The sequence below is a fragment of the Arctopsyche grandis genome, chromosome 7 (assembly GCF_051622035.1).
Source record: "Arctopsyche grandis isolate Sample6627 chromosome 7, ASM5162203v2, whole genome shotgun sequence".
Taxonomy (NCBI): domain Eukaryota; kingdom Metazoa; phylum Arthropoda; class Insecta; order Trichoptera; family Hydropsychidae; genus Arctopsyche; species Arctopsyche grandis.
The window spans coordinates 20,052,238-20,071,527 of NC_135361.1; the positions used below are offsets into that span (position 1 = coordinate 20,052,238).

The 19,290-nt window shown below is 35.2% G+C and overlaps 3 protein-coding genes across 3 annotated transcripts; 1 reads left to right on the top strand and 2 right to left on the bottom strand.

Annotated features, from left to right (window-relative positions):
* Positions 1 to 716: 716 nt before the first annotated feature.
* On the bottom strand, positions 717 to 2,141 carry Sbds (SBDS ribosome maturation factor). Its single transcript, XM_077434400.1, has 2 exons — positions 1,893 to 2,141; positions 717 to 1,683 (listed from the first exon to the last, which is right to left on the bottom strand). The coding sequence occupies exons 1-2, from the start codon at positions 2,021 to 2,023 to the stop codon at positions 1,059 to 1,061; spliced, it is 756 nt and encodes a 251-aa protein (XP_077290526.1). The 5' UTR covers positions 2,024 to 2,141; the 3' UTR covers positions 717 to 1,058.
* A 1,279-nt stretch (positions 2,142 to 3,420) lies between these two features.
* LOC143914249 (sugar transporter SWEET1) lies at positions 3,421 to 13,147 on the top strand. Its single transcript, XM_077434401.1, has 5 exons — positions 3,421 to 3,543; positions 10,375 to 10,548; positions 11,137 to 11,416; positions 12,294 to 12,413; positions 12,494 to 13,147. Exons 2-5 carry the CDS (start codon positions 10,379 to 10,381, stop codon positions 12,599 to 12,601), a joined length of 678 nt encoding a protein of 225 aa, XP_077290527.1. The 5' UTR covers positions 3,421 to 3,543; positions 10,375 to 10,378; the 3' UTR covers positions 12,602 to 13,147.
* slv (sugar transporter SWEET1) lies at positions 13,136 to 19,275 on the bottom strand. The gene is made up of 5 exons (XM_077434402.1): positions 19,000 to 19,275; positions 18,815 to 18,892; positions 18,519 to 18,745; positions 18,267 to 18,442; positions 13,136 to 18,184 (listed from the first exon to the last, which is right to left on the bottom strand). Exons 1-5 carry the CDS (start codon positions 19,077 to 19,079, stop codon positions 18,083 to 18,085), a joined length of 663 nt encoding a protein of 220 aa, XP_077290528.1. The 5' UTR covers positions 19,080 to 19,275; the 3' UTR covers positions 13,136 to 18,082.
* Positions 19,276 to 19,290: the final 15 nt, after the last annotated feature.

Here is a 19,290-nt window from a genome sequence, read left to right on the forward strand (position 1 = left end):
TAAAGCCCATTTACATATATGTAATTAGATACGTAATAAATATTAATATTATAAATATGTGATTTGTTGTGAGTGTGAAATTGTGATTAGATTTTATTATTAAAACAGTGGCTTTTAAATTGTATATTTTTGTGAATATTTAAATATATGTCGTATGAAATGCCATTGGACATTGCCGAGTCTCAATTTTTCTTATGTGATATAATGAAATTCAAATAATGTAATAGTGACACATACCATTAATAGGTATGTTCAAAAAATCTCAGGCCCATATTCATATACTACATATGTAATCTAAATAAGTTGATCAATACAAATAGTATATGTGTTTTTATAGTGGCCAAAACCCAATTATCTGATTGGGTACCTTAATTTGAAAATATACATACATACTTACATGTTTTTAGAGTTATTGAATAATGTAGCTTATTTTGTATATATTTTACGCAATGCATAATCGATGGGATATTATTCGGTGTTGTGGGCTAGAGATTTTTTGGCTAATACTACTTCAAATACAATAGGTTTTGACTATTTTACAGTGACCAAGTTATCTGCATTTAAATGTAATTCATTGTTCGCATACAGTGTTGATCCAGCAAAGTGTATATTGTCACTTTAAATACTGTTTGGTTTGTATTATGGGCGTGTATAAAAGTTTTTTTTTGTTTTTTCAGTTTCAGTCGAGTTTATTTTTCGGCTGAACCAAAGATACTTTGCGATCTCAATGCATAATTAATTATACAAAGTGTTTTTATTTCTTTTTATTTTTATTCATAATTAAAAGTGCGTTATATTAAGTTTGGTTACTTGAAAATATTTAAACATTGCCATATTGTAAAAAAAATCACTATATTATTTATGTGAAGAGCAAGTAAAAATTTTATAAAACTAAATTTTTTCATTTTGTTATAATGGAGTAAAAAATGATCTTCACAAACAATCGGAGTTTTAATTTACCCATATACATACATATATACTAATAGTAGTATTATAAATGAAAGAAAAATTATACAAAAATATTTTATTTCAACATTAAATATTACTGAATGAAATTTCTAGAGAGCTTGTTCACCTTCTTTCATTTCTTTCAAATTTAATAATTCCATTTGACCGTTGCCTTTAGTTTCTGAAGAAATAATGGAATCTAATGTTCGGAAATGACCAGGATCAATGAGACACACCATTGTGACCGTTCCACCTTCCCAATCTTCATTTTCGATACTCGTTGTCAAAGGACTGATCTTTTCACGAGCCTTCCTGGCTTCTTTTCCAGATATCGTCACCTTGATTCTCATCTGGGCCCTTTCCAATGGCATTGTCGCTTTTAACATTGGTATTACGTCTAAAGCTTGCTGTTTGGCATTGCGATTTGTTTTCACCGAAAAATGCACGTCTTTCATGGCTTTCTCGATTATAGAAACGGGGTAGGGCCTTTTGGTCTCCGGATTAATACATTTATCGGCTACTGTAGTGGCAATGTCTTTGAGCAACGCGTCCAGTTGTGATTGCCTTTCTTTTTCGGAAACCTGCAACTCGCCTTTGTCCAAAATTTCTTTGCATATTTCTGTTTGATCTTCCTTGTTGAATATTTTGACAAGGTCTTCTTTTTTAGCGACTTGACCTTTCGACACGTTTATGAATACTGAATGGGATTGTAACACTTCGTCTATATCTTTTTCTCTGTAAAAATAATAAAAGGTTTGTACATAATTCTTAATAAATTTATGGTTGTAAAATAACGACGCAATTCATCATAAGCGATTATTGTGCAATAATTGAATAGCGAGAAAAATTCGAAGAACTAACGGACAAAACGCATCGTTTGAAATTGCATGGATGAACATTGTAAATAGGATTGCTGGCAAGCAGGTGTATAAGAAAATACGTACACTTTGTTTCTCCAAGACATAACTTTATTCTTGTAACAGGCGATCTCAAACCGCTTCCCTCCTTTTTTGAGTCTAACGACGGCGACATTTGTAAGTCGTATTTGGTTTGTGGGTGTAAATATCTTTGACATCTTATTGTATTTGAAGAACGATTACATGCTCGACAAAAAACCACGATACGCAAATCTGACAGCTCAAATGCTTTTTCACATGTGAATACTGATCATAACAACTAAAAACATGAGCAGTGTCAAACATAGATGTCGAAATAAAGCAAATTGGACAATCGACTCGATAATGTTAATTAAATCAGATATATGAAATGTCTCAGTGATTATATCGCAAAAGTGATGTAACATTATTGCGCGAATGTTTTTTTAATGATAATAATGAAAACCTCGTAAAAAAACATTTGCGCATTAATATTTGCACAGTTTTATGTACGCCGAATTTTCGTACGCCATGAGATTCGCGCACGCGATTTTCGTAGTGGCGGTTATTCTGGTATCGATTCACTTTCCAACATAGCTCGTTTACCAAAATATCTATCGCATAGAATTTAAAATGAAAATCATAGAAGTAGAATGCATAGAATCGCTCTCAGCCTCCAAAAATGTTGATACTGTAGAGATATAGCACGACTTGTGATATCACCTATTTCCCTCATCGAACTTAATCTGTACAAATGACATCATCGTGTCCTCTTCTCGTACACGAAAGTTAGCCGTGGCCGAAATACTTCGTCCAGCTTACCCATAAAGGCGATTCGACTCGCTCCAGATACGCAATCACGAGTACACGGGAAATCCCAAGGAGCTACGCAACTACGCATCAAACATCGAACACAAAGGAAGACCTCGACCCCGTCTGAATCTTCCAGAACGTGATCTCACCAGCCCAGCCACGCGTTGCTCAAGCAACACCTTTATAAACCAGTGCATCGTCCCCAGATGCCAGTGAGCTTCAGGAACTCGACCTGGCTCGTTCCAGTGAATCCTTTACCTACTTCGCTGTACATACAAATACACCTGTATTAATCGAGTAATAAAGATCCTCTTCAAAACACAACTGAATTTCCATAGGCTGGGAAATGGTCCAAAACCTTCAACCCCCCTATAATACAAAAACTCTGCGTGGCAGAGTTTATCAGCTGTTTGCTCAGTTGTTTGCTAAGGGACGATCACTTTCACAAATTTTTTTTCTCACTCTTTTGTCTATCTTCTGACTTTCCGTCTCTCTCTTCGATGGCTCGCTTTCCGACGATACTTTTGTTAGCAATGACCATTCTATGCATTCTATTTCTATTATGAAAATACAACAGGGAATGCATATAACAAAATAATAATCTCCATACACTCCATAACAGTTTTCCGTTATCTTTATTTTATGTGATATTTTAGTATCTTTAGCGCCATTAATTAGGGCCTACCTTGGAGAAATATCAACATAGTGAACCTAAGCTGCTTGAAAAATACTACATTGCCATTTGAAAATAATTTCAGTTTTATTGTATGTATTAATATTTGTTATGGTAATACTGAATTGTCGTTCGTCGTCGCCGTGTTCCGTTTTGATATTCCATGCCAGTCTGTCAGGTGGGTTGGTTCCGGTTGGTTCTGTCTGTCACACACGAGTTATCATAAAGCGAAAGGTGAGATCCATTTGGCTAATGAAGGTCTCTCGTGCCTTTCCCCAACTTATACTTCAATCAACTCTAATATTATAGTTGATAATCTATCCGAAATAAACAATTTCATCCAAATCGTTGACCTTCACTTACTTATGTAGTAGTTCCGCAATCTTTGCACAATCATCTCTCTCGCAACGTTTTATTCTTATATTGATGACTAGACGTAGAAATCCCACAGTCAAATCTCTAACACAAGAAAGTAATTGATATGGTGAGGTGTTCATTTATAAATATCTGCTTTTTAATGGGAAACTTTTCATAGCCATGTAGGCGTTTTTCAATTAACTCTCAAAAAGTCATAAAGTAAACCGTAAACAATTTAATTGCCGAGATTGATACGTGTACAATATGTCGTTTGGTAATATGATATCAAAGGTTCAATTATCGTCAATATAATCGATGTAAAATGTATGACTTTGGGTCGGTGATTTTGCTATTAAAAATGAATGACTGACTTATAAACAAATTCAAAATATTAAGGGATAAAATTATCTCCTAAATTATTCGGCGGTTTGAGTCGAGACTTTTTTTTTCATGTAATAGATATGATAAATTTCATACAATATTTTTTTTTTATCAACTTGAAGTAGACTTTTACTCTTGAGTTTAGAGGATTCCATGTTTTGCTCTGAAACCATTTATTGTATCGAACTGAAATTTCATAACTACAAATTTTAGCTTAATATTAAGCAACATAATAAATTTGGTTCCGATCTGTCAACTGGAAGTGGCAGTTAACTCTTGATCACATTTCCTTTTATTATTTTTTTCGACCTTTTAAATGTTAGTATCCTTTCGGAAAAAATTACAGTATAATTCCTCTATAAATAACATCTAAATAATAAAAATAATTAACAAATTTGATAAACCGGATGTGGTACTTTTTCTTAGAAAAGTAAAAAATGTTATCACACGATTTTTTCCACACTACTAAATATATCGAGCTGAAAAACTATATTTATGTACGTACTATTCAATAGTTTATAAGGCTTTAGTTAAAAAGCAATATTTTATTATTTTATTTTGACCTTTTAAATTCATTCTATTTTCTTGGTATTTTGTTCTTTATAGTGATACTAAACTTTAAATGATATTAAAACTTTAAACTTATTGAAAATCTAAAATGTATTAGTTTCCCGACATTAGCTCTCAAATGTGTATCGAGACAATTCTCATGGCCAGAATGGGTATTTGTCACTTTTTGATACTTTTTATATTCCTCATAAATGTATATCACAGATTACCTAAACATAATCTGCTTTAGGTCATCGACTTTAGAGAGTCTTTAATTAATATTATGTATTATGAGCATTTATAAGAATTATAAATAGGTTTTTGAGCTCTTTTTCCTATTATGCTGTACATTAACATTAGAATAATATAATACTATGATTACTAACCAAATTAAATTAAATTGTAAAATAGAAAAATTATCAATAGATCAGTAACACAGAACATAATTTCGTAATAAAAAGCATTTAAAAATCAAAAATATATGTATATAGATTGTATGGGCCGAATTTTTTATGTTTTCATTAAATTTATCCAGTCATCTAAAAGGCTGTCGACCGACCGCTGTAATATTGTATATCGCATTTAACTGATAATGATATTTGTGGAAATTCATCGGTTTAAACTTTGACAATGAGCTACATTTCTCACAATCGGTCGATCGCAGTGTTTACAAACGTCACTTGTACATAATAGATAATTTTACACAAGAATTGTTTTCGAAATATATTATTGAAATTTCTTCAATAAAGCTTTTTCCTTGTTTTTATTATATTTTTTCCCATATTAGACTTACGCACAGACAAGATTTTTTGCTACTCTAGGGTGTTTTTTAACATAAAGCAGTGATTCAATATTTATTTTATTACAATATCTTTCACCTTGTAAATATATAATCTTTGATCTTATCAGTTTGAGATTTTCTCATAATGATGGCTCGTATTGTTGTTATTTTTTGGCATTCTCCGTCTATATACATATATATATATATATATATATATATATATATATATATATATATATATATATATATATATATATATATATATATATATATATATATATATAAATGAATGTCTGTATGTTGTGTGTCTCGAATAGGCTCCTAAACCACTGAACCGACTATGATGAAACTTTCAGGATTTATTGTATGCATGTCCGGGACGATTACTGTGAAAAAAAAAACGGGAAAAACGGGAATGAGTGTCATTGCAACGCAATAATTTCAAATATGTTCGCTGCCTGCGTATTTCCCACAAATGGGAACGAGAACGAGAACGGGAATAGGAATTGCATGCGTTATTGTGGCATTGCAACACATGCCGGGTTCAGCTAGTATTGTATAAAATATTTTTTTTAGGAGATAATTGAATATAAAACTTAATTATACAGTTCACATATTTATTAGATATGACGATTTTTACTTTTATCTATGTAACAATAGATGAAGTTTGTGATCATGCGAAAATTCGAACTCGAGATTTTGACTGATTCGAACTCAGAATCGATCACTGATCACATTTTCATGATCTAGAAAATGTGTGTGTGTGTGTATTTTTTGAACACCGTTAGTCCTATCGAACTGAAACTTAGTATCGGTTACTAAAATTCCTATCGATACCATGTACATTTTTTTCAAATCTTTAATTAGACCGGAAATGGTACCTCTCCTTAGAGGTTTCCTCTTTTTTTTATTAACTTTTTGAATTCAATTATCTCCCAAACCACTCAACTGATTTGATTGAATTTTTTTTACAATGTAAATTATAAATTTACATATATGTATTGTTCGAATACACACTGTATCTGTAATTTATATTAATTGGCAAATCGATTTTACTTCATCGTCGAGGATGTCATTTACTCAATGTATGACTCAAAATAGCTTTTGGTTTAGTGGTTTTGTGTCGCCTCCATTCATTAATTCTACAAATTCATTATACATAGATTAGTAGTAGTAGTATGCAAGACACAATGCAAATCAAGGACAAGAAATAGAATGTTATACTACACGTTATTCACTCATTGGTCAATAGAAATGTGGTAAGTTGGACAATCAACCTAAGAGGTCTTTTGTGCTCTTGATTTAATTAATTCAAATCGAATTAGCATTGATACACCACGTCTGGATTTCAATATTACTGCTTCAGTTTACTAGACATACATACATATTATTATATCATGTTAATTTTTTAAAAATTTCTTATCTTATCTCATAGTAACTGACATTATTACTTTGACCCATAACAGTCCACATATTTTCACCAGACCATAATACACACGTCTTTTACAATTGAAATGCACTATTATGGTATGACATTATCATTTATTTTAATAACAATCACACTCGAGTATTCACAATTAATTTCAATAAACAATGTGAATTCAATAAGACTTCACACCGGTCAAATTTCTACTGTGGATTCACAGTTAAACTTTCTCGTCTTAAAAAATTTATTTTTCCACCGTTGTTTGCGATTCGCATTGGATTGACGACGATTGGTGTATTAATCATTTTAAGCATCTTATTAATTTGATAATATTTACGTAATACTCTTTGGTGATTGCGAAAATATGTACTATTAGGGGTAAATTCACTTGCTGGTTTTTTTTTTTAATATTACTTCCTATGTAAATATTTGTATAAATTGATACAAATAAATTACTGGATGAAACATTCAGATCAGTGCCAGTTTTAGGAGGGGGGGCTAGGCCGGGCGGCACGCTGAGGGCGCCAAATAAGTTAGGGCGTCGAACGATGCACCAAAGACGCTTTAAAATTTAAAATTAGAGCGCCAAAAGCCATTCAAAATTTTAGATTAGAGCGCCAAAGGCGAAAGTTCTAAGGGTGTTTAGAAAAAATTGCCCGAGGGCGTCATCGGGTGTAAGGCCGGCACTGATTCAGATTATAATCATTAAATGCACTTCCATAAATATTGTATATGGATTATTTCAATGCGGTGCAAACGATCGAAAAGCGCCAGACAGACTGAACCACAGATTAACGACACGTGTACCTTATGCGTGCGCACTGCTCGCACTTACACTAAGCGAAATCTACCCGAAGTCCCGACATACCTACCCTGTATACGTTCTGTGCTTCTGTTACTTTAGTTCCGAATTTTTCCTTATTAAATTATTAAAAACTCGCCAGAAAGATCCAATTCAATTTTAATAATTGAATCTGTGCACATCGAAAGGTTACTCGTCATCAGATGTGCAATTTTTCATTCGTGAAGTCGAGAATTGCGTTTAAAGCAGCCATCCAGTTAATCTGTGGTTCAATCTGTCTGACGCTTTTCGATCGTTTGCACCAAACCCGGATTATTTGTATTACAATACTTGCTATTGTAATACAAATTTGCTTAAATTTGATTTATGTACGATCTGCCTCCACTCCTCCCGGTTCTGTTTCAAGTTAAAGTTTTTAGATTTGGTCAGACCATCTCTTGGGAGACCGTCCTCTCACTCGCCTTCCCTCCGGCGTTCCCCTATCGTTTTTCGGGATCTCCATATCTTATTGACCATGATGTGATTGATTTGGTTCCTATATCTATCGCCAGGTGATTTTCAGGTGTATAATCTTCGAATATGATTCTTGGACTATGTGTTCATAATAGTCGGTTCGTTTTCTGTGCAGAAATTTATCAACTTTTCCCCTCTATCATTACGTGCGCCAATTCCATAGTATCCAACAATGTCTCATGGCTGATCCAAATCTATTGTTTTCCCAACCTTTGTGTTGAAATATCCAATTACCATTGTTAATTATTTTTTAGGAATAGCATTTAGTACGGTCTCTAGGTTGACGTAAAATTCACCAGCATCCAATTCATCAGCGGAAGATGTAGGTGCATATGTTTGCATTATGTTGAGTTTGCATGGAGAAACGTTCATTTTCAAGTGAACGATTCTATCACTGATTGTATTATAACCTAGCACACACTGCTTTAGATAGCGGTGCTATCAGTATGGCAATACCGGATAATTTTGAGTTATTTCTTCCTGAGAAGATTGCGTTTCCATCCCGTGTTGTGTAGTATCCTTCTTTAGTCCAATGGGTATCAGAAATGCCTAGTATGCTAATTCTATGAGCCTTCATTTATTTTTATAATACTTCTCTTTTTACGTCCTTAAGAGGGCTGGACACCAGCGCCTTGTCCATACAAACGTATTACACTTCTCCCTTCTTCAATTATGGCACTAGAGAAATTATTTTTAATATGTTATGGATATCCACCAGTGGCATGCATCTGTGCTTTTATTTTTTTGATTAGTTATTTTTTATAGGAGCTAGGATTTTTATAGGAACACCTATAGAATCGCCTCTTTTTTACACCCACGAAAAGAGTCAAGCGTGCTTATTTAACGGTCGATTAAAAAAAAATACGCGCACAGTTGCATAGAAAATATCTTTTTCATACCGATGATGACATTTTTTTAAAAATTGGTCCAATTTCAAAGGAGAAAATTGGAGAATACGAAACCTCGATTTTGTCGATTTAAAATACGTATTATCTTGTCGAAGCGCAACTGTCGCATTCACTCAATGTATATATTGATATATATTGTCGCATTCACTCAATATATGTATATATCGAAGAAAGGAACGGCAACAAAATTAAGGTTTTGGGTGTACAGCCCTCTTACATTCTTCTGCCCCATACAAATTGTAATTGAGATTTTTCCTTAATGGTTATGATGTATTTTCCTTGAGTTCAGTTATATATTTTCCATTTGAAGTCTACTTCTCCACTCCAGTATGTCCGGAATCCGATTTCACACCCCAAAGCCCGGACCCACGGTGGCGCTGAGCGTCAGTCAGATTCTAAATTCTTTGATGATGATATATACATCTTGGGATATTAATACAGTGTTTTCCCCTTGCCTTCTGTATCGCAGTGTCACAGCCGTACAGTTGAGTCCAACTCCGCCTGTGACTATCTGGAATCAAGCTCAGCCGACTACTATCTTATTCGGCCATTCAGTACTACTGGTGCTGTTGTCCACTAGTAAATGGATGCGTCGAACGTGATTTAGTCCGTTCAAGATGTCCATCCGCTCTAACCCATTGGCCTTTCTAGATAATCGAGATAGTTCACCACTGCTCGTTATTCGGTTTTGTCGTTATGATCATAATAATAATAAATTAAAATAAACGTGAGTAGCTGTGTATAATTAGTTACAGAGAAATGTAACAATATACATTTCTCTGGCACAGTGGTTCTTAACCTGGGTTCGATCGAACCCCAGAGGTTCGGTGAGCCAGTCTCAGGGGTTCGGTGGAGGTCAAGACACACCCGACTCATATGATTCGGGTACCAATTAAGAAGGATTCCAATTAAGAAGGGTTCGGTGAATGCTCATATGAAACTGGTGGGGGTCAGTACCTCCAACAAGGTTAAGAACCACTGCTCTGGCACAATCATCATGCAAATTAAATGCAATGTTTATGATGCACATGCAATGTATGATTTATGCAACAATAAATTGTGATAATAAGCATACAATAATAAATAATGTTTCTTATAAATTTTCATGCTATTTACATATACATATATAGTTTATTATATGTACATATACTCTAGGTTTATGTTGCATTAAAGTCTGAAAAATATTAACTGCATACATACTATTTAAAATTACATTATTAATATTAGAATTACATATAATGAAAACATTATAAAAATATTTGAATTGATTTTTGGCCTAATGATGTAACCATTGAATTAAAATCTATCTATGTATTTATATCTAATTACTATCCTGTATTTTTCACAGCAAAATGGAGATGCTAGCAGACTCGTTGCAAGACTATAAGGATTTGGTCGGAAATGCGGCACTCATCACAACAGTGTGTCAATTTTTTGCACCGGCATTCATTTGCAATGATATACGCAAACAGGGCAATACCGAAAATATACCTGCAATGCCATTCATCGGCGGTTTAGTAATGTGAGTTTCGTTCAACTTAACCCTTTGCCCGCGGTAATAAATATAGCGAACAAGCCCTGTACGCGGTACCTTTTTTGCGAATTAGGCAATCGAGTTTTCGACCTTAAATACAGATTTTAATATTTACTCAAGTAACCAGATATGTTAATTATCACATAAAGTATTATTTTAAACAATACACTACATAATATATCTCGTAGTTTTGGCTTAATTGTCAAATAATCATTCTTCATATAATTGAGACGTATCGTCGCCATTGTTCAACAAACGTGACGTCATAAACATAAACGAGGTTTCAGTATGGTTCCACAAAAAACTAATTTTGACTTGTATGTATTCATTTTAAGCAAATTGAATAGATGGCATTCAACTCTCAGTAATATATTCAACCAAGTTTGAACCTTAAAACAGTTGAAATAGGCGCATATAAGGCTCAAAATCCCGTGCAAAGTTCAGTAATTCTATGGAAGACAGCCGCGCTACAGACTTGTCGCCCAAAGCTTCCATAGAAGACGGCCGCGGGCAAACGGTTAATACGATGTTTTTACCATTGTAATGCTTTTATCAAATGTGTGTTTAAATTTATAGCGCCTCTTTGAATTTCTTCTATGGTGTACTATTACAAGACGACATCATGGTGAAAGTAAGCGTTATTGGTTTCATATTGAACGTCCTTTACCTGACCTGCTATTACTATTACACGACATCTAAAATGACTACTTGGCTTTACATAGGCCTCGCCGGAGCATTTACGTCAATGATAGTCATGCATATATTATCCGAAGAGCCAGAAGCAGGCAAACACAAACTCGGAATCATTGTTACGGTCTTCATGATGTTGTTGATTGCATCGCCGCTTTTCAGTCTTGTAAGTTTAATAGATGTAGAATAACCTAGATATGCCATTACATACAAATTTCGTTGGAGATCTTGTCGCCACTAACTGAGGGGTGCGGGGGGTTTAACTAGCGGGGAAGTGGTGAAAAAAAAGGAAGGAACGCAGCGGTCGGCAGTGGTCAGCAACCAGTTTATGTACATGCACTGAAGTTTTATTTTATTTATAACTTTATTTTATTGGACACTCCGCGTGACAATAAACCAAACTAATAAAGCCATATTAAGAAAAAAATATTTAGCTATACACACTATATTAAACTACAAATGTATGTTACTATAATAAAACCATCATTAACTATTACAATATTTAAACATTAGTAACTTCCACAAGGATCAATTTTAAAGCTGACACTTTAATATTTAGTTCATTGTTTGTAGTTTAATGTCGATTTCTGAATTTCCTTGAGTGCCAACAAGATATACGCGTTCATTTAGTGATACCTGTGGCAGAGGTTGTCGACCGCTGTTCCATCAGTGCATAGAATCGCGCCGATATTTCAATATATGTTAAAATACTACTATAATTGAAGACATTCTATATTAATTCTTACTTATGATATGTGATGCCATCCGCCTTTTTATGTTTTCTTGAGTAATTGTAACACAATTTCACTGAACACGTTGGCATTTTCGAAAAATGTCAATCGACCTTCCTACTTAGAAGCTAACTAGCTACTGAGAGAGAGTGTGCATGATCTGTACTTTTTTTTGTGTGTGCATGGTCCAACAGGGTGATCGGCTTAGAGCGTCAGGGCGTATCTATGGTATTCTATATCTATGATAAATACATATACATATTTGTTCAAGTATCTAGATTTTTTTTATGTGTTTATTTGTATCGTGAATAGGGTGAAATCATAAGAACGAAGAGCACTGCTGGAATGCCATATCCTATAATTATTTCTGGAACAGTCGTCACAATATTGTGGTTGCTTTATGGCATAATTATTAGAAACGACTTCATCGTGGTACGTACATTCGATTTTGAGATCTTATTTCACTTATGCAAATATTTAAAGACGTTGATAACAATTTGTTTAATTTTTAGTTCCAAAACGTTATTGGTTTGGGTTTGAGTGTTATTCAGATCGGACTCATGATTATATATCCCGCAAAGCCAGTGAAAGATGCAAAGAAGAAGAAGAAAACTAACTAAGGTCAAGTCTTAAAATGATAAAAAAAAATATACATACGTATGAATGTGTTGCATTTGATAAAGTAGGATAGTATCGATTGTGCTCAATTTAATAAATAAATTAAAAATATAAGTCAATATATTTTGGGATAGCGAAATTTTTTTAACATATCGATCAAATTCAGCCAAGATTGAATATTGACAATAACGATGCGGCATAAATTGGGTTTTATAGTTTTATGTATACCATGTATGTATGTACATATGTATATAAAATATGTGTTTGCATATTATCACCCGTCATAGTACCTTGAATGTGATTAATGAAACATGTTATGTATATATTACTCGATTAATGTGATTAACATCATGCGCTCTAAGTGAAACAATTAAATGATATGACTATGAATAGATAAAGATGAATAAAATAAGCCGAAATGTTTTCTAAAAATTTGTTATGTTTTAGTATTATCTTTATATAGTATATATTAGTATAATGATTAATTCCGAAATTTTATATATTATACATATATGCATGAATAAAATAAATACAATGAGTTTTATGGCAGTTTATTAATTCATTATGTACGGTATAAAATTTAGCATTCAAATTATTAAGTACTGATGATTATCAAACAATTTCAATTTCGTCTGGATTTGCACATAATCATCTTCAGTATTTTAACCTCACGAAGGCGTATTTAAAAAAACCAGTGGACAAGTTTTAGGGTCTTTATATTACCCAGCACTGCACGTCAACAAATCTGCACAACACGGAAAAGACTACTTCTATTCATACTACATATATAGCACGGCACGTTCATACTTGTTTTGGACGAATGCAAGGCAAAATCGTCTTACATATACATTATAGAGCGTGACAATACGGCGCAATATTGCTTGCGTCGTATCGGCGAGTCAATATTGTCACAGTATGACATTTTCAAGAGTATTCATATGCACATGGCACCACTTTCGTTACTGCGGAAGCACGTGTCACTATGATGTCACGTCATGCGTGAATATTTCTATAGCAGCCAAAGAAAACCGGTTTTGCATGATACGTTTCGGTAACATCTACTGCTTTATAATATAAATAGATCGTGTCGGTTACTGCTGTTTTGATACTTCAATAACACATTACGGAATGTGTTCATATAGAATGTAATAAATAATATTTTTCGAACTGCAGTTGCCAGCGTGAACTGTACTGGTATAAATGAACCTTTATACGCATAGAAAACAAATATTCGTAAATAAAAATATTGTATCAATGACCAATATTGTAAATAAAAATATTGTATCAATGACCAATATTGTAAATATTGTAACGTATACTAAACAGAGCCGCCGAGTAACTGCGAGCGGATTAAGACGGGTAGACGTCCTGAGAGACCGTGAGACCGGTGTAAGTGGTTTTAGGGATTAGCGACGAGCTAAGTGCATGAAAGCTAAACAATGATTGCACTTCTCATACCGTGGGAATACATATCCGAATACGTGACTATACTGTAGGTAAACAGATTAGACGTCCTGAGAGATCTACCCCTTATAAGGCGGTACGTAGGCGATATCATGTCATTCTGGATTGAACACTAGCAATACGTGTAACTCCTTAATCATCAATAAATGCTGTGAAACGACCGTTGGCCTTTTCTTGGATCCTCCACCCACCCCTACGCAACACTGGTCGTCAGAAGTGGGATCCAAGATGGGCCGTGGAACAAAGTCACCAGCGAAGGAAGAGAAGCTACAGCGAAGCCATCTTCGGGAGCTGTAGGAGAGAGTTCGAGCCATGGAGACACGAAACAAAAAAATGCAGTTTTCACTGCAACACACAGAATCGGTCATCACATTTTCGGTTGTCGAATTGCAGTTATCACTGCAACTCGACTTTGACATTATCGGCGGTGGCCGCCAAGAAGTCATCGGGATGACGGAAGGAGGTTACGAAACGGGAGGTTTCGTACAAGTGCTGCCGGGAGAGGACAACTTGAGGCGTTGTCAAGGGCAACATCGGAGAGCAGCATCCGGCAATTGCAGAGTCATCCAAAGGGCGACCGAGACGAGGGCAGTTCGCCAATTCGCCGCAAGTAGCAATAATTAGCGGCTGTAGGTGACGACGATCCACGGGAAAGCATCGTCGTCAGAAGAGGAGTGGAGATCAGGAATGGGGAGGAGCAAGAATTCATCGGGATGACGGAGGGAGGTTGCGAAACGGGAGGTTTCGTGCAGGTGCTGCCGGGAGAGGACAACTTGAGGCGTTGTCAAGGGCAGCATCGGAGAGCGGCATCCGGCAGTTGCAGAGTGGTCCAGGGGGCGACCGGAACGAGGGCGGTTCGCCAATTCACCGCGGGTGGCAGGAATTAGCGGCTGTAGGTGGCGTCGATCCACGGGAGGGCGTCGTCGTCAGAAGAGGAGCGGAGATCGACTACAACTGAGAGATGTCGATTACAAGCCACTATTCCCTTCAACTGTTTGTTGAGGGCAGATGTCAACGAACTGAAAAAAAAAATCTAATTGGAAACTAGTCGAGTCTAATTGGAAGAGTCGGAAAGTAAACGGATTGAAATGGAATTCAATCGGAACCATGCAACGGCAGAGAGGCACATTTATCAGATTGGATAAATGTTGGTTGGTCAGTCGGCGGAGTCAATCAAGTCACTTTTGGGAGGATAGAGGCACCGCTTCAGAGGGAATGGCAACGGAAGCACGTTCTGGGTGGAACGTTGGTCTGCAGCAAGATGCTGGGCCACATGAGAGGAAGACGGGGCCACCGCAACAAATTTGGACGTTGGGGAAACGAGCGACTTGGATCAACCACGTGAGGGCATTTGAAACCGAAGAAACGCCAGATCGCGACTTCAACGAGAGAGAGTGGAACAATTGATATACGTCAACATCGAAAAAAATCTAGTTGGAAACTAGTGGAAACACGAGTACCTGAAAAAATACATGGACAGTTGCAGCAGTGTTTAGATCATCTCGCAGATGTAACGGGAAAATACATCAGAAAGAAATGGATTTCAGTTGGGTCAATGGAACGGAAAAGAAGCACATTCAACAGAGTGGCAGACTGTTGGGTGCATATTTACCAAGGTCAATGGAACGGAAAAGAAACACAACCAGCAGAGTGGCAGACTGAGGTGTGCACATTTTCCAGGGTCAAGGGAACGGAAAAGAAGCACCACCAGCAGAGTGGCAGACTGAGGGGTGCACATTTTCCAGGGTCAACCGTCACTTTTGTGAGGATGGTGGCGATTCTTGTGGGACATGGCTTTGGAGCACGTTCTGGGTTGAACGTTGGTCTGCAGCAAGATGCTGGGCCACATGACAGAGGAACACTGGGCCACCGTAGCAAATTTGGACGATGGTGACACGAGAGACATGGACCAAGTCACTTTTGTGAGGATGGGAGCCATTCTTGTGGGACATGGCTTTGGAGCACGTTCTGGGTTGAACGTTGGTCTGCAGCAGGATGCTGGACCACATGACAGGAATACGGGGCTGCCATAGCAAATTTGGACTTTGGTGATACGAGCAACATGGACCAAACACGTGAGAAAATTTTGGACCGAAGAGCTGACAAAGAATGATTTCCAAATGTAAAACATCGGATGACTAATTTTAGGGGATTAGAAATATAACTGTAATTGTTTCCATTGTAAAGGTGACGTAAAGTGAAGTGTAATGAAAGTTTTATGTAATTGTTTCCATTGTAAAGGTGTCGTAAATTGAAGTTTAACGAAAGTTAATCTAATTGTTTCCATTGTAAAGGTGACGTAAAATGAAGTGTAATGTAATTGTTTCCATTGTAAAGTTGACGTAAATTGAAGTGTAACGAAAGTTTAATGTAATTTACATTGTAAAGGTGTCGTAAATTGAAGTTTAACGAAAGTTTTCATGTAATTGTTTCCATTGTAAAGGTGACGTAAATCGTAGTGTAACGAAATTTTAAATGTTTTTGTTTACATTGTAAAGGTGTCGTAAATTGAAGTTTAACGAAGGTTTAATGTAATTGTTTAAATTGTAAAGGTGACGTTAATCTAACTGTAACAGAATTTAAATTGTAAAGGTAACGTTAATGTAACGGGAATAGATTTTAAATGTCATTGTTTCCATTGTAACTGTAAAGATAACGACTGTAATGGTAAATGTAACTGTGACTGATATCGAAGATAAATGTAACTACTGCAGATTTATCAGTTATGATTTGTTGGTCAATCGGGACGATTTGACCTAAGTGGGGGGCAATGTAACGTATACTAAACAGAGCCGCCGAGTAACTGCGAGCGGATTAAGACGGGTAGACGTCCTGAGAGACCGTGAGACCGGTGTAAGTGGTTTTAGGGATTAGCGACGAGCTAAGTGCATGAAAGCTAAACAATGATTGCACTTCTCATACCGTGGGAATACATATCCGAATACGTGACTATACTGTAGGTAAACAGATTAGACGTCCTGAGAGATCTACCCCTTATAAGGCGGTACGTAGGCGATATCATGTCATTCTGGATTGAACACTAGCAATACGTGTAACTCCTTAATCATCAATAAATGCTGTGAAACGACCGTTGGCCTTTTCTTGGATCCTCCACCCACCCCTACGCAACAATATTTATATATCAAGTATAATTATGGAGACTTTTTGTGCATTTACATTTAATAGTGCGAATTGTATGTAAAATACGGCTTCATGATATAAAAACGGTTGAAGATTTTTTTTCATTTCTGAGAACTTTATATTTTATACAAAATAATCGAACACAATAAAATAGCATTTATAATAAGTTAACAACTATTGCATGCAATATTTTTCGCAAACTTTCAGTCTGATGAGATGAAATTATATATGAAAATTGTATTCCCCTTATAAAAATAAAATACTATGATTGTGCCAAAACTTATTCAAAAATATATCTATATAAGTTCAAGGCAAATAGCAGTTTAATAATATTAATTATTAATAATGTATGATACATTTATTTCCTTAGCTCAATTGAAAATGAGTCTTATTTGTACTTTAAAATAATAATGCTGAGATTATTCAAATTATTCAAAAACTTATCAATATATGAGAATGTATAATTATAATTTTATTAGACAAATACTCTATGGTATAAAGTTATTTGACTGCAAAAATTGACTAGGAAATTGAACATTTATAATTGATAAATACTTAAATTAATAAGTTATTAGGAAAAGTTTAACCAATGGATTTTATCTTAATCATATGATAGTTGTAATATAACTTTGGAATTGCAATTCTTTTGTTATAGATACTATTTTAGAATAATAATTTAATATTTATCAACCTATGGCGAGATAGTTCAGCTAATTACACTAAAATCCTAATGTGTTATTAGGGTCAATACAACGTGAGAAAAGTTGACTCATTTCAAGTGAAAAGTTTTTGATTTGAAACAATCCAAATTTAAATTAATTATTTGAACCGTGTTAGTTAAATGCAATATCTAACTGAATTTACATACGTCATATAATTCACATAATTTGATTCAGTCTATTATATGATGTTTTGTTGGGATATATTACAAATAAGAATAATTGACAAACTGCTAGTATTGCTCCTATCGCATTTGTAACCTGAAACAATACATAGAATTATTCATTTACGTTTAAATAAACAGTGAATAGTTAATATAATCACATGATTAAAAAACTTTACCACCATAAATGGATCCTCTACAATCAAACCATATAAAAACCACAGGATAGACACTATCGAAGACATTAGGATTATAGGAAACGGCAAAGTTTCGGTACTTCGAACTTGCATTACGTGTAACAGCATTGTCAACGGAGCAGCAATGAAAATCAAAGTCACCACACTACTTATCAGACCTGTAAATATATTCACAATTGAAAGTTTGTTAAAATAATGATTTTTGGAGGTTGAAAATAATGGAAAAATACATGCCAGTTCGTTCTATAGCCAATTTTTCATTCGTTTCATATAGCGTATAGCTGTAGACTATTCCAAGTATTGTAAAGACGGCCAACACTTGATACAGCACGATAGATTTTCTTATGGTATAGCGATAATATACAAATACGTACGACAATTGAAGCAAAACTCCTATACTATTGACTAGTATGATCGAGTTATCTCCCTTGAGCCACCCGTACCGATGCCATAGACCACATCTGCGTGTGTATGATATTGGTTAGATGCGAGTACTGATTTGATTAGTCAACTTGAATATGAATACTTACAATAGGATGCCGCACACGAAAGGAAACCCTGACGATTCACCTGCAGTACCCTTTTGAACATACTTTCGACAAACGATGCTGAAATATAGAACGTTTGTTTTTCAGAAAGTTAACACGTATAGCAGAAGGAAACGCGGTAAAAAGAAATTGATTAAATGGAAGATCGATAGTAAAATGGGGCTTACGTTCCAGCGAGGAATTGTACAACAGTTGTTATAACTGCTGCCGCCGCCACAGGAGCCTTCCATACCTGCCAATCAGACATATCAATCCACCCGCTTCCCACCTGACACTATCAGTTTGCTGTCACGTTGACATTTCTCTTAACAGCTTTAATAATGACCATACACGCTGACGTCGATCATATTTTGGTAAACAGGCTACTAGTCATATGTGAACCATTCACAGGACAAGCGGTCGCTCTAGATCGGTCACACGTGATCACCCGTCACACTAAAACTGGTAGATAGAGTTTC

Excerpts from the sequence above, each read along its gene's own strand:
- slv (XM_077434402.1), bottom strand. The coding sequence starts at position 19,079 with ATGTCTGATTGGCAGGTATGGAAGGCTCCTGTGGCGGCGGCAGCAGTT. Across the intron at positions 18,746-18,814 it reads TTCGTGTGCGGCATCCTATT|ATGTGGTCTATGGCATCGGT; the intron begins GTAAGTATTCAT and ends ATACACACGCAG. Across the intron at positions 18,185-18,266 it reads TAGAGGATCCATTTATGGTG|GTTACAAATGCGATAGGAGC; the intron begins GTAAAGTTTTTT and ends GTATTGTTTCAG.
- Sbds (XM_077434400.1), bottom strand. The coding sequence starts at position 2,023 with ATGTCAAAGATATTTACACCCACAAACCAAATACGACTTACAAATGTC. Across the intron at positions 1,684-1,892 it reads ATGTCTTGGAGAAACAAAGT|AGAAAAAGATATAGACGAAG; the intron begins GTACGTATTTTC and ends TTATTTTTACAG.
- LOC143914249 (XM_077434401.1), top strand. The coding sequence starts at position 10,379 with ATGGAGATGCTAGCAGACTCGTTGCAAGACTATAAGGATTTGGTCGGA. Across the intron at positions 10,549-11,136 it reads TTCATCGGCGGTTTAGTAAT|CGCCTCTTTGAATTTCTTCT; the intron begins GTGAGTTTCGTT and ends TTAAATTTATAG. Across the intron at positions 12,414-12,493 it reads TTAGAAACGACTTCATCGTG|TTCCAAAACGTTATTGGTTT; the intron begins GTACGTACATTC and ends TTTAATTTTTAG.